This window comes from Gorilla gorilla, chromosome 5 (assembly GCF_029281585.2).
Source record: "Gorilla gorilla gorilla isolate KB3781 chromosome 5, NHGRI_mGorGor1-v2.1_pri, whole genome shotgun sequence".
NCBI lineage: Eukaryota > Metazoa > Chordata > Mammalia > Primates > Hominidae > Gorilla > Gorilla gorilla.
Window position 1 is genome coordinate 25,192,456 of NC_073229.2, and position 14,743 is coordinate 25,207,198.

The following is a 14,743-nucleotide window of genomic DNA, read 5'->3' on the forward strand; positions in this document are numbered from 1 at the left end:
GGTGATACATATTTTGACTAAGACTCCTCATGGTGTCTATTTGTGAAAGCAGATTTTAAAATTTAGTTTTGACCATACCAAGAGATATATGGTGAGAAATTCTCTTTCCAACTTTTAGAAAAATATCTGCTTGAATTAGAATGAGATAAAAACTGCTTACTAGCTTTCATGCAGGCTCACCTATCTCTTGGTGTTCATGCATCTGTACAACTGAGCTAGGCTAAGACAGCTGACATTTTCGTGTTTCAGGCCTATATGGACACTCTGCAGACGCAGTGGAGTTGGATTCTTCAGATCACCAAGTGCATTGATGTTCATCTGAAAGAAAATGCTGCCTACTTTCAGGTTTTTATATTTAGTGATAATTTTGTTATTTAGGTCTTAATACCTAATCTTTTGAGTGTGTTTTATAAAGCACTGAAAATAATCTTCACAATGTTGCATAAATCCTCTTCATTGATTTTGAGTGCAGAGTAGCATAGATTTGTAACCTTGCCATCAGTCCCACAAATAGTTTCCCGCTGTCACATACCTAAATACTTTCTGCACGAATTTTTTCCTTTAGCCACCTGTCAAAGAGATGTTTAGGGATGACAGTCCTTGAAACAGAACTACTAGATGAAATTGCTTATTGAGTTGCTGTTCATTCACTGATAACTCTCATCCTTCACAGTTTTTTGAAGAAGCGCAGTCAACTGAAGCATACCTGAAGGGGCTTCAGGACTCCATCAGGAAGAAGTACCCCTGCGACAAGAACATGCCCCTGCAGCACCTGCTGGAACAGATCAAGGAGCTGGAGGTATCGTCTCAGACCCAGAACCTCAGCAGCTGTGCCTGGTCAGGGAGATAAAACACATGCCTTGGATGCAGCTGGCTCTGATTAGTATTATTGTACAATGCACGCCCAGAGCCAAGCAAGCATTTTCTTCAGCTTCCAGTGGCTTTTCTCAAAATTAACTTCTTTACATGCCCAACTACTCTTGACAGTTACTTTTGCTTCAGTCTGCGCAATTTGTTGAAAATAAGAACAGAGAGACCATTACTTCACATGACAATTCCTTTGGGAACGCATCTTCAAATTTTATCAGCATAGCCCTTTCACACAAGGATGTTCTTCCCTGCCCACTTAATTCCTGCCTGCATAGCTTCTGGAGAGTGTTGTCATGAAAGGTTCTCATGTTTCCTGCCGACGAATTTGTGATTTTTTACAGTTGATGCAACTGCAGTGATACTCAGTGTGTCATGTAGCTACATTAATGCAGGTTGAAAATCTCCTCTAAAACTCACAGGGTATCTATGTTAAAGTATGATTTTATTCACAATTGCAGAAAGAACGAGAGAAAATCCTTGAATACAAGCGTCAGGTGCAGAACTTGGTAAACAAGTCTAAGAAGATTGTACAGCTGAAGCCTCGTAACCCAGACTACAGAAGCAATAAACCCATTATTCTCAGAGCTCTCTGTGACTACAAACAAGACCAGGTGTGTACTCATTTAGAATGATACAAAAGTTTTCCCTGTCTTTACACACAAATTTTTGTCCATCAAGAAAGCAACATTTAATCTAGAGTTCAATAATCACCACAGTCAATGTCTTTGATCTGTGAAAGCAGCAGCTATGGAACAAAAGCAGCAGCTCTGTTCTGAATCATATGGTAGTTGTCAATAATAAGGACAGTAGTTATTTTTAGAACTTTTAAAAATTCGTAAGGCTTAATACTTTTCTTCTAGTATGTCAAACTTGTCTGTGATCACTCTCATCTTTAAATTTCTGATAAAAGAAATGAGAAATGATGCTTTTATGTTGCATATAAAGTGAATGTCACTCACTATGGGTGACACAGTGAGACCAAATAAATAAAATGTAGCTCACTTCATGTATACCTTTTAGGCTCACATGTATTATTTAAAGCATCGGTATTGTTGGGTTGTATGATGATCAGCTTCATTTGAGGGGAAAAACGTAAAAGCTTTAATAATTTGCATGTGTTCATCTCTGTTTCTATCATTGAGAAAAAAACACATACTTATGAATAAAGCCAAACCCTGGGGCTGCTTGCCTTACAGAAAATCGTGCATAAGGGGGATGAGTGTATCCTGAAGGACAACAACGAGCGCAGCAAGTGGTACGTGACGGGCCCGGGAGGCGTTGACATGCTCGTTCCCTCTGTGGGGCTGATCATCCCTCCTCCTAACCCACTGGCCGTGGACCTCTCTTGCAAGTAAGTCATCCAAGTTCCCAAAGCCACGCATGCACGCATGAATGTGAGGGCAGAGGAAGAGGGCAGGTGTTTATACCTGAAGCTTAGACACACGATGCCTTGCCATAATAAACACCTTCTAAAAAAAGGAACCTTGTGAAGGTCACCTTCACTTTGTCTTGCAATTTTATGTTGAATAGACGGTCGTTATTGAAGAATAAAAGGGCATATCTGGCCGGGTGTGGTGGCTTATGCCTGTAATCCCAGCACTTGGGGAGACCGAGGTGGGCGGATCACCTGAGGTCAGGAGTTTGAGACCAGCCTGACCAACATGGAGAAACTCTGTCTCTACTAAAAATATAAAATTAGCCAGGTGTGGTGGTACATGCCTGTAATCCCAGCTACTCGGGAGGTTGAGGCAGGAGAATTGCTTGAACCTGGGAGGGGGAGGTTGCAGTGAGCTGAGATCGTGCCATTGCACTCCAGCCTGGGCAACAAGAGCAAAACTCCATCTCAAAAAAAAAAAAGGAATGTCTGACTGTAGCGGGGCCAGAGTGAATAACACTTGTCATGCACTTCAAAGGCATCATTTTAAGGTTCTCCTTTTCTTAGAAAATCAGTTGTTTTACATGTAGCCACAAATATAAATTGCCTTTAATATCAATATTCACTCATTGTAGGAAGAACATTCATTTAACAGATTGTCCATGGCAGATTCCTTTAAACCATTTAGTATGGAAATCTTCAACCACACACAGAATAGGGAGAGTAGTGTAGTAAGCTGCTGTGTGCTCATGACCAAGCTTTGGGTCGTTGGCATCTAATGCACCTGCCATCCTGCCTTAGACCTCTGTCAATTACAAAGTTGCCAAAAAACAAGACAACAACAAAAAGTTGTAGTATATATGTCAGCCAATAATGTAGATAATTCAGAATGTACTTTTGGGGAGTAAATGAATCCAAATCCATGGACTGTTTTCAAAGTTATACCTCTACCTGTTACTTTATCAGTGACTGTTGTAGGTTTTTGTGCAGTGGTGTGAGCGTGTCCAGGTTTCCCATTTGGGATGAAGTGTGAAAGCCTGGCTCTAACATGTTTTCCCTTTGTGCCTCTTAGGATTGAGCAGTACTACGAAGCCATCTTGGCTCTGTGGAACCAGCTCTACATCAACATGAAGAGCCTGGTGTCCTGGCACTACTGCATGATTGACATAGAGAAGATCAGGGCCATGACAATCGCCAAGGTATGTCCTCAGGGCCACTTGGGCTGCCTGGAGGGAGGGCAGCGCTGCCCCCCGCAGTGCCTGTGTCCAACAGTTCAACCTTCTTGCTGTGTAGCAGTGCTTTTGTGTCTCGTCAAGCAAGTCAGCTCAGCCCTCCTTAGAGGTTCTGGTCTGTCCAATAGAGAACGGGAGGGATTAGCATATGGCTGATTATGAGAGAAAGAAGCAATACTAATTCAGGTGGCCTGACAAGCAAGCCAGAAGTGCCTGTGGAAAAGCCATGCACTCCTGTAAGATTCTGGACCCTATGCTCCTTTGATGTAATGGAAAGTTAGGTCATAAAGGATTAACTGGGTATCACAGAAGTGAAAGGTGGGATAGAATTCTTGGAAGAGCGCCCAAAGCATTACTTACTCTAAATCAGTTGTTTTCAGATCGTGGTCTGAAGAATCCTAGCAGGAGAGGGAGATCCTTTAGGAGTGACAGGGATGGAAGAGAGGAGAGGGGCACAGAAAGTACCTTTTGGGGTCCCCCGAGCCCTTTTTCTCTTTTTAGTTGGAGCAGCTTTGCTGGGCTCTGCTTTACATTTAGGGCTTCTGAATAATATTTCATTTGAAGAAAAATATTCTGTAGGCAAAAAAAAAAAAAAAAAATAGCAACCCATTCCTGTGGTTCTTGGGAACAATGTCTAAAACCTAAAAGACCTTTTATATCTTAATGAGCCTGTGATGAGTGTTGCTTTGAGTCCCATCTAGTGGGTGGCATTTTTTGGCCAACTCTTCTTGATTGCATTGTGGGGCAGTCGTAAATCCCAAATCACTTCTGCCTGTCTCCTTTCAGCTGAAAACAATGCGGCAGGAAGATTACATGAAGACGATAGCCGACCTTGAGTTACATTACCAAGAGTTCATCAGAAATAGCCAAGGCTCAGAGATGTTTGGAGATGATGACAAGCGGAAAATACAGTCTCAGTTCACCGATGCCCAGAAGCATTACCAGACCCTGGTCATTCAGCTCCCTGGCTATCCCCAGCACCAGACAGGTCGGCTTGGGACATCTTTCTCTTTGTATCAACCATCCATACCATTTTAAAAAGAAAGGAGTTTGCATAAAACTGGTTTCAGAACCATTTCTCTGAATGCTATATAGCCAGTGTTCTTCGTGCACTAAATTTTCAGAATTGATTCTGAAATTCAAAGGAAGAAGGTATACTTTTAGGTAGTATGGGTGTTTTTTGAGGCCTAGCACCTTGATACCTAGGTATTCTCTGATTTTTGTGGCCCTAACTTCTTTTTACAGTGACCACAACTGAAATCACTCATCATGGAACCTGCCAAGATGTCAACCATAATAAAGTAATTGAAACCAACAGAGAAAATGACAAGCAAGAAACATGGATGCTGATGGAGCTGCAGAAGATTCGCAGGCAGATAGAGCACTGCGAGGGCAGGATGACTCTCAAAAACCTCCCTCTGGCAGACCAGGGGTCTTCCCACCACATCACAGTGAAAATTAACGAGCTTAAGGTGGGTATCTGCTAGTATTTTGCCTGGTTACCCTGTATATTTTTATTTACCTGCAAATGAATAAAAAAAATCCTGGTTTAAATGTTTCTAGGCAAAAATATTAACTTTCAAGAAAACAGCCTTCTGGCAGGATTTTCTTATGTATTATGTTTCCAAATTTGTAGACGGTTATCAGGCTGGGGGTTAAACTGTTCGTTTGTGTGTTGTTGAATCAGGCTACCGTCCATCTCAAAAGTTTTCACAACCATTAATTTGGCTTCTTGCAGAGAACAACCTATGATACGGGTTAGACAGGGGGAATGATCTTTATTTGTAGACATGACACTGACATGAAGAGATTTGGTTGGTGAGATACGATCTCAAAGCCATAGACAGAGCGTGACTATGGCCCAGGTGTGTCAGCTCCTAACTCGGTGATGTTTTCTGCTCAACCAAGCCTGGGCACGCTGCATTGGAAGGCCTAAATAGAGATATTCTAAGAGGATCACATTTACAGTGCTAATGAGGCCATACTCAAGAAAGAAATAGAAGGTCAACTCCTCTCTCTTCCTTGAATCCTTTACTTTTGATGGATTTTTTAAGGGCAAAAATGATCATAAGATTCACACAGCTACAATGCAGAGTACTAACCTCTGTGTGATCAGTATGCCAAAACTGTGGAATGTAGTTGTGTTGCTTAATGACAGGGGTACATTCTAAGAAATGCATGGTTAGGCGATTTTGTCATGCAAGCGTCATAGAGCATACTTACACAAACCTAGATGGTATAACCTACTATACACCTAGGCTACAAACCTGTAGGGCATGTTACTGTCCTAAATACTGTAGGCAATTGTGACACAATGGTAAGTGTGTATCTAAATATATGTAAACTTCAAAAAGATACAATAAAAATACAGTATTATAATCTTATGGGGGCTGGATGCAGTGGCACATGCCTGTAATCCCAGCTACTTGCTTGAGCTCAGGAGTTGGAGGCTGCAGGGAGCTATGATTGTACCACTGTACTCCAGTCTGGGCAACAGAGCAAGACCCTTCTCTTTAAAAAAAAATGTGTGTGTGTGTGTGTGTTTATATGTATGTATGTATATTTGTGTGTGTGTGTATATCTTAAGGGACCACCGTTGTGTATGCAGTTCATCATTGACCAAAACATCATTAGTAGACACATGACTGTACACACACACAGTGGGGTACTATTTACCTTTAAAAAAGAAAGAGATCCTGGGGCCAGGTGCGGTGGCTCACGCCTGTAATCCCAGCACTTTGGGAGGCCGAGGCGGGTGGATCACAGGGTCAGGAGTTCAAGACCAGCATGACCAACATGGTGAAACCCCATCTCTACTAAAAAGTACAAAAATTAGCTGGGTGTGGTGGCATGCGCCTGTAATCTCAGCTACTCAGGAGGCTGAGGCAGGAGAATCGCTTGAACCCAGGAGATGGAGGTTGCAGTGAGCTGAGATCACGCCATTGCACTCCAGCCTGGGCGACAGAGCGAGACTCTGTCTCAAAAAAGAAAGAAAGAAAGAGATCCTGCCATTTGCAAAAGCATGGATGAATGTGGGGGACATTATGCTAAGTGAAATAAACCAGACACAAATACTGCTTGATTTCACTTATGTGTAAATTCTAAGAAAAAAGTTGAATGCATGGAAACAGAGAGTAGGATGGTGGTTACCAGGGGTGGGGAGGGAGGAGGAAATGGGAAGATGTAAAGGATACAAACTTGCATTTGTGTGGGATGAATAAATTTAGAGATCTAAATTCAGCGGAAGACTACAGGTAGTAATCTTGTAGTGTGTATTGAAATTTTGCTGAGAGTAGATTTTAGGTGCTCTTACCACACATACAAAAAAAGATAACCATGGAAGTTGACTGATGTGTTAATTTACTTACCTGATGTAATCATTTCACTGTGTCTATGTGTATTAAAACAGCATATTGTACACCTTAAATATATACAGTAATAAAAAGAATCAGCTAAATCAAAAGAGCTTTCCTTCATTTTTGACAGAGTGTGCAGAATGATTCACAAGCAATTGCTGAGGTTCTCAACCAGCTTAAAGATATGCTTGCCAACTTCAGAGGTTCTGAAAAGTACTGCTATTTACAGAATGAAGTATTTGGACTATTTCAGAAACTGGAAAATATCAATGGTGTTACAGATGGCTACTTAAATAGGTAAACTCAGCTAACACTAATCTCATATTTTCCTTTTCTCAAGCTTCTTTTACTCGGACTTCATTTGCTTTGGATGCTTGCCTTACAGTTTCTCTGTTACTAGAGATTTACTTACATCCTTCTGTGGTTTGGAGAGCATGTTAATTCCGCTAGCCTTGCATGTTAATTCCACTATCCTGAACTATAATATTATCTTAGAACTAAGTTATGCTCTAAGGGCCAGAACTTGAGAATTCTTCAGCGAATACAAAATGTTGGTCTGAATCACAATAGACAAAAAAATAGACAAAATAAATTTTTATCTGCTTTGACATTGTTCTCTTTCATTACTAGCTGTGAGAGGCAAATCTTCACAGACTAATTATGTCACTGGCAATTTTATGTGCTTCTTTTGCTCTCCAGCTTATGCACAGTAAGGGCACTGCTCCAGGCTATTCTCCAAACAGAAGACATGTTAAAGGTTTATGAAGCCAGGCTCACTGAGGAGGAAACTGTCTGCCTGGACCTGGATAAAGTGGAAGCTTACCGCTGTGGACTGAAGGTAACTTGAAAGCTTATAACAGTGGCCCAACTTACAGGAACTAATTCAGAACTGAGCTCCCAATTATAAAGCCTCACTGGGTTTTCATGAGTTTTGAGGATTATTGGGTTTCAGTGGCCACACAGGTTGACATCAGTTGTCATCTCTGTAACTCTGTTTTCCAGACTGTGTTAGCAGGAACTATATAAGAAAGTAATTCGTGATGGGATTAGTTTGGGGAATGCTGAGTTAAACTGGTTTCTTTACTGTGGGACTTCTTAGAAACTTTAATATGTTCATATACATTATTATTATAACAGGATAGCACAAGGAACTAGATTATTGGAACAAATACTGGGAAATGCAATTCAGTAAATATATTTCCCTGGATTGACTGTTAGCACTTTAAATTATGAATATTCTAAAGTGTTTTATAAACTTTGCCCCCCAATTTGGTGACTTGTAGTGTAGCATACAATGGGAGAAGGGATTAATTTGCAATCTTTTTTTTTTCATCTTGCAGAAAATAAAAAATGACTTGAACTTGAAGAAGTCGTTGTTGGCCACTATGAAGACAGAACTACAGAAAGCCCAGCAGATCCACTCTCAGACTTCGCAGCAGTATCCGCTTTACGATCTGGACCTGGGCAAGTTCGGTGAAAAAGTCACACAGCTGACAGACCGCTGGCAAAGGATAGATAAACAGATCGACTTTAGGTATGCCAGCCTCCTCCTGCTCCTTCCCCATCTTCTCCCCTTTTGGTTGTTCACAAGATAATGTCACTTGAAGGGAACCACTGTAGAAAACAGAGGTTTTGTTTTTTGTGTAAATTAGGCGTAACAGATGCTCTTTTCATGGACTGCCTGTATGCAGCTTTGTTAGAAATGGAAGGAGAATGCATCACAATAGCCAACCCTGTGCAGGCCAGGTGCCATCCAGGGTCTTAGAGAAACAGCAGAAGCCCTTTAGCCAGCTCTTTTGTGTCCTATAAACTCTTGTTATGACTCTTGGAAGGTGTAGCTGCCTTGAGTTAGCATTCTCCAAAAGTTTATGAAAATTAAATCTTAGACCAAAAAAAAATGCCTTTCTGCAAATAAGAGTTTAAAAAATCTCTGGAATATGAATCTGCCTATTCTGGAAATTTTATATGACTGGAATCATACAATATGTAGTCCATTGTGACTGGCTTCTTTCAATTAGTATCGTGCTTTCAGAGTTCATCTGTGCTGTATCATGTTTCAATACATCGTTTTCTATTTTTTTCATGTGTTTTTATGATTGAATAATATTCCATTGTTTGGCAGTGCCACATTTTGTTGATCCTTTCATCCGTTGATACCTGAGTTGTTTCCAGTTTTTGGCTGTGATAAAAAGTGCTGCTATGAACATTCATGTATAAGTTTTTATGTGGGAATATGATCAGTTTTCTTGGGTATATATCAAGTGAATTTCTGGGTGATTCTATGTCACATATTTTAGGAACTAATAAGATAATGATTTTATTGTATCTATTTCCCCCCAGATTATGGGACCTGGAGAAACAAATCAAGCAATTGAGGAATTACCGTGATAACTATCAGGCTTTCTGCAAGTGGCTCTATGATGCTAAACGCCGCCAGGATTCCTTAGAATCCATGAAATTTGGAGATTCCAACACAGTCATGCGGTTTTTGAATGAGCAGAAGGTATAAGCCAACTTTTTGTTCCATAGCTGTTTTGAGATTAATTGGGTGTAATTCATGTTTTCCTCTGGTTTTTGTATCAGTGCCTAGGTTTGAAATGATGAATATTTAATATTACTAATCCATTTTGTGAAGGCTTAAAGAATGCCCAGAGGAAAAGCAACTGAGATGTTTACAAGGAAATACAAATTATGAACATAGAAATAACGTGATATTGTTCTCTTCATGTTATCATAAATTATCTTTATAAATTGAGGGGATAGGCCCAGAAAACAGGCTGACTAGAAAGTAACCTCTTACAGATAGTAAGTTAAAGGGCTTGCTTCTCTTCTCTGAATGGAAAAAATGCTCATCTCCTAAGCTGTAACTATAAGAATATGAGACAAGTACATGTAGTAATAAACTGAAAAAAGGGTACAAATAACAGTGGTAAAAGAATGAAATCACATTTATTTAAAAATATTTGTATGCATTAACATTGGTAAATATTTCACTTTTTGTATAGAACTTGCACAGTGAAATATCTGGCAAACGAGACAAATCAGAGGAAGTACAAAAAATTGCTGAACTTTGTGCCAATTCAATTAAGGTATGTTGGTTTCATAAAGAATGTTGGTATTTCACCAAGATTATTATTAACTGCATGACTTGCTGATTTGTTGTAAAGAGTATACACTTCCTGAGGATAGCAATTATGGTCTGTATATATTCTTTTCTGAACAAACCATAAAAATTAAAAATCTATTAGCTTGAATTCATTCCACATTGGCAGTATCCATTTGAATGGCTGGTTTCTATTCTTTGACTGGTGGTAGGTGCTGCATTCTCCATTTAGCATACAAAGATGTACTGCTTGGTTTAATAATGGTTTTTGTTTGTTTGTTTGTTTTGAGAGAGTTTCGCTCTTGTTGCCCAGGCTGGAGTGCAGTGGTGTGATCTCGGCTCACCGCAACCTCTGCCTCCTGGGTTCAAGTGATTCTCCCGCCTCAGCTTCCTGAGTAGCTGGGATTACAGGCATGCACCACCATGCCCGGCTAATTTTATATTTTTAGTAGAGACAGGGTTTCTCCGTGTTGGTCAGGCTGGTTTTGAACTCCCGATCTCAGGGGATCTGCCCGGCTCGGCCTCCCAAAGTGCTGGGATTATGGGTGTGAGCCACCGCACTAATGTAGTATTAGTTGCTTGGCCACTAGTGGTGCATTGTCTTTGGAGTGGGCAATTAGACATGCAGCCCAATGATTTAAAACTGTGGAACGGTAGCTGTTAGTGATGCTTTTTAAGTCTATGAAGGACACTTTTCTTAAACTTCATTATGCTGCAGGATTATGAGCTCCAGCTGGCCTCATACACCTCAGGACTGGAAACTCTGCTGAACATACCTATCAAGAGGACCATGATTCAGTCCCCTTCTGGGGTGATTCTGCAAGAGGTATATATGTCATCACATATCTCTTAAAACCTGCCCCTCCTTCTGCTTCTTCCCTTTTCCCTGTCTCCTGCCTCTTCCCTTTTCCCTGTCTCCTGCCTGTCTTCCTTACCATTGCTGATTTCATCCCGTTACAGGGTACCACTTTAAGAGGTTTAATAGCAGGTTATGTGCCCTCCAGTGTGAGTCACTGATGTATGATACATTTTCAGAAATGATCAGGAATCTGTTATTTAGAGTCTTTGTAGAAATTGGGCTTAAATTTCTGGGTTTGATGAGAGAGACTTCTAAAAAGTGGAAAATACAGAAATTTCTAAAAGACAGCCTCTTCTCAAAGATGTCAGAGACTATCGTACCTGTCAGATGGTTTAGGGGAAACAGCCTGGAGAGATGAGAATGGGATACATTTTTGGCCCTTTGTTTTGCTGTACTTTCTTTTGCTGATTTTGGAATGAACACACTAAAGAAGAGAATTCACTCTTTATAATTTCACTATTTTAGAAAACAAAATCGGTCAAATTACATAGGACTTTTTTTTTAATGCAATATCTTTTTCTTTCTTTCCTTCCTTTTCTCCAAGGCTGCAGATGTTCATGCTCGGTACATTGAACTACTTACAAGATCTGGAGACTATTACAGGTTCTTAAGTGAGATGCTGAAGAGTTTGGAAGATCTGAAGGTAATTTATACTGTCTTTTCTTGGAGCATCAAAAAAGAAAATAGAATAGAACCTTATTATTACTTCCACATTATAACATGGATTTGGACACATCCTGGTGAAACTGTATTTCCTCTAAAGGTTTAGTGTAATACTGCTTGTTTGTAAGTCTGGGGTTACTTCCATGCTCCAATACACTGCTTTAAATGAACTTAAGTAATAGTCATAATATTACAACAACTTTGCCAAACAAAAGTCACTTGATTTAATGTTTGGTTAAGGAATTTGCTTTATTTCTCTGTGTTAAAGATAACATCTTGGACTAGGTATATTTGAATTTTTTATATTCAGTGATTGTTCCCTTTATTCCTCATTTATGTTACTTAAATTGAGTTTATATGTAAACTTATTTTAATGTAAACTTGAAATAAAGGGAATATAATTTATGAAATCGTAAGCTTTTGATTTTGAAAGAAATTACCTCATTTTACAGATGAGGTAGCTCAGACTCAAAGATAATATATCATTTGCTAAGATCATATGAGCAGCTGGTGCAAGAATTATGATGAGAATCCAGATTTCTTGAATTTTTGCCTAGTCACTCTTTACATGTATGTCCGTGTGTGTAAAGAGAAATGAGAATGCACATTGGTCTGGGAGGGGAAAAGTACTGCTTCTTTCTTGGAATGTGAGGTGTTTTTCTTTTGACATAATTTCTGATTTCATTCCACAGCTGAAAAATACCAAGATCGAAGTTTTGGAAGAGGAGCTCAGACTGGCCCGAGATGCCAACTCGGAAAACTGTAATAAGAACAAATTCCTGGATCAGAACCTGCAGAAATACCAGGCAGAGTGTTCCCAGTTCAAAGCGAAGCTTGCGAGCCTGGAGGAGCTGAAGAGACAGGCTGAGCTGGATGGGAAGTCGGCTAAGCAAAATCTAGACAAGTGCTACGGCCAAATAAAAGAACTCAATGAGAAGATCACCCGACTGACTTATGAGATTGAAGATGAAAAGAGAAGAAGAAAATCTGTGGAAGACAGATTTGACCAACAGAAGAATGACTATGACCAACTGCAGAAAGCAAGGCAATGTGAAAAGGAGAACCTTGGTTGGCAGAAATTAGAGTCTGAGAAAGCCATCAAGGAGAAGGAGTACGAGATTGAAAGGTTGAGGGTTCTACTGCAGGAAGAAGGCACCCGGAAGAGAGAATATGAAAATGAGCTGGCAAAGGTAAGAAACCACTATAATGAGGAGATGAGTAATTTAAGGAACAAGTATGAAACAGAGATTAACATTACGAAGACCACCATCAAGGAGATATCCATGCAAAAAGAGGATGATTCCAAAAATCTTAGAAACCAGCTTGATAGACTCTCAAGGGAAAATCGAGATCTGAAGGATGAAATTGTCAGGCTCAATGACAGCATCTTGCAGGCCACTGAGCAGCGAAGGCGAGCTGAAGAAAATGCCCTTCAGCAAAAGGCCTGTGGCTCTGAGATAATGCAGAAGAAGCAGCATCTGGAGATAGAACTGAAGCAGGTCATGCAGCAGCGCTCTGAGGACAATGCCCGGCACAAGCAGTCCCTGGAGGAGGCTGCCAAGACCATTCAGGACAAAAATAAGGAGATCGAGAGACTCAAAGCTGAGTTTCAGGAGGAGGCCAAGCGCCGCTGGGAATATGAAAATGAACTGAGTAAGGTAAGAAACAATTATGATGAGGAGATCATTAGCTTAAAAAATCAGTTTGAGACCGAGATCAACATCACCAAGACCACCATCCACCAGCTCACCATGCAGAAGGAAGAGGATACCAGTGGCTACCGGGCTCAGATAGACAATCTCACCCGAGAAAACAGGAGCTTATCTGAAGAAATAAAGAGGCTGAAGAACACTCTAACCCAGACCACAGAGAATCTCAGGAGGGTGGAAGAAGACGTCCAACAGCAAAAGGCCACTGGCTCTGAGGTGTCTCAGAGGAAACAGCAGCTGGAGGTTGAGCTGAGACAAGTCACTCAGATGCGAACAGAGGAAAGCGTAAGATATAAGCAATCTCTTGATGATGCTGCCAAAACCATCCAGGATAAAAACAAGGAGATAGAAAGGTTAAAACAACTGATCGACAAAGAAACAAATGACCGGAAATGCCTGGAAGATGAAAACGCGAGATTACAAAGGGTCCAGTATGATCTGCAGAAAGCAAACAGTAGTGCGACGGAGACAATAAACAAACTGAAGGTTCAGGAGCAAGAACTGACACGCCTGAGGATCGACTATGAAAGGGTTTCCCAGGAGAGGACTGTGAAGGACCAGGATATCACGCGGTTCCAGAGCTCTCTGAAAGAGCTGCAGCTGCAGAAGCAGAAGGTGGAAGAGGAGCTGAATCGGCTGAAGAGGACGGCGTCAGAAGACTCCTGCAAGAGGAAGAAGCTGGAGGAAGAGCTGGAAGGCATGAGGAGGTCGCTGAAGGAGCAAGCCATCAAAATCACCAACCTGACCCAGCAGCTGGAGCAGGCATCCATTGTTAAGAAGAGGAGTGAGGATGACCTCCGGCAGCAGAGGGACGTGCTGGATGGCCACCTGAGGGAAAAGCAGAGGACCCAGGAAGAGCTGAGGAGGCTGTCTTCTGAGGTCGAGGCCCTGAGGCGGCAGTTACTCCAGGAACAGGAAAGTGTCAAACAAGCTCACTTGAGGAATGAGCATTTCCAGAAGGCGATAGAAGATAAAAGCAGAAGCTTAAATGAAAGCAAAATAGAAATTGAGAGGCTGCAGTCTCTCACAGAGAACCTGACCAAGGAGCACTTGATGTTAGAAGAAGAACTGCGGAACCTGAGGCTGGAGTACGATGACCTGAGGAGAGGACGAAGCGAAGCGGACAGTGATAAAAATGCAACCATCTTGGAACTAAGGAGCCAGCTGCAGATCAGCAACAACCGGACCCTGGAACTGCAGGGGCTGATTAATGATTTACAGAGAGAGAGGGAAAATTTGAGACAGGAAATTGAGAAATTCCAAAAGCAGGCTTTAGAGGTATTCACAAATACTTGATCACAGCTTCACTGTTTCTCAAATTATTCATCACATTATTATCTCATCTGAACTGTGCTCTTTCTGCTTAAATAGATGCTTATAGAAAATCTAATTTTTCTTTTTATTGCTCTACTACTTCCTGTCATAATCCAGGTAACTGCTTTAAAATAATTTCAATGCTGTGTGCCCTGCTGTTCTTTAATTGCATCAAATGCTGATCTCTGGGTAGCCTGTGTTTGGCCCTGCTTTTAAGAACACTAATACATGTATAACTTCCTCTGAATGTTCCATTCTACTT

The 14,743-nt window shown here is 40.9% G+C and overlaps 1 protein-coding gene across 2 annotated transcripts in view; it reads left to right on the forward strand.

Annotated features, from left to right (window-relative positions):
- DSP (desmoplakin) overlaps positions 1 to 14,743 on the forward strand; it is a 45,643-nt gene that overhangs the window by 26,186 nt on the left and 4,714 nt on the right. The window contains exons 9-23 of one of the 2 annotated variants that reach the window (XM_019029157.4): positions 250 to 345; positions 674 to 799; positions 1,329 to 1,481; positions 2,067 to 2,221; positions 3,318 to 3,444; positions 4,264 to 4,465; positions 4,723 to 4,949; positions 6,964 to 7,130; positions 7,533 to 7,671; positions 8,174 to 8,367; positions 9,174 to 9,336; positions 9,839 to 9,922; positions 10,655 to 10,762; positions 11,340 to 11,438; positions 12,151 to 14,445. In XM_019029157.4, the coding sequence (XP_018884702.2) occupies positions 250 to 345; positions 674 to 799; positions 1,329 to 1,481; positions 2,067 to 2,221; positions 3,318 to 3,444; positions 4,264 to 4,465; positions 4,723 to 4,949; positions 6,964 to 7,130; positions 7,533 to 7,671; positions 8,174 to 8,367; positions 9,174 to 9,336; positions 9,839 to 9,922; positions 10,655 to 10,762; positions 11,340 to 11,438; positions 12,151 to 14,445 (4,335 nt within the window). The remainder of the gene's footprint in view (positions 1 to 249; positions 346 to 673; positions 800 to 1,328; positions 1,482 to 2,066; positions 2,222 to 3,317; positions 3,445 to 4,263; positions 4,466 to 4,722; positions 4,950 to 6,963; positions 7,131 to 7,532; positions 7,672 to 8,173; positions 8,368 to 9,173; positions 9,337 to 9,838; positions 9,923 to 10,654; positions 10,763 to 11,339; positions 11,439 to 12,150; positions 14,446 to 14,743) is intronic. The other variant, XM_019029158.4, reaches the window with a different exon arrangement.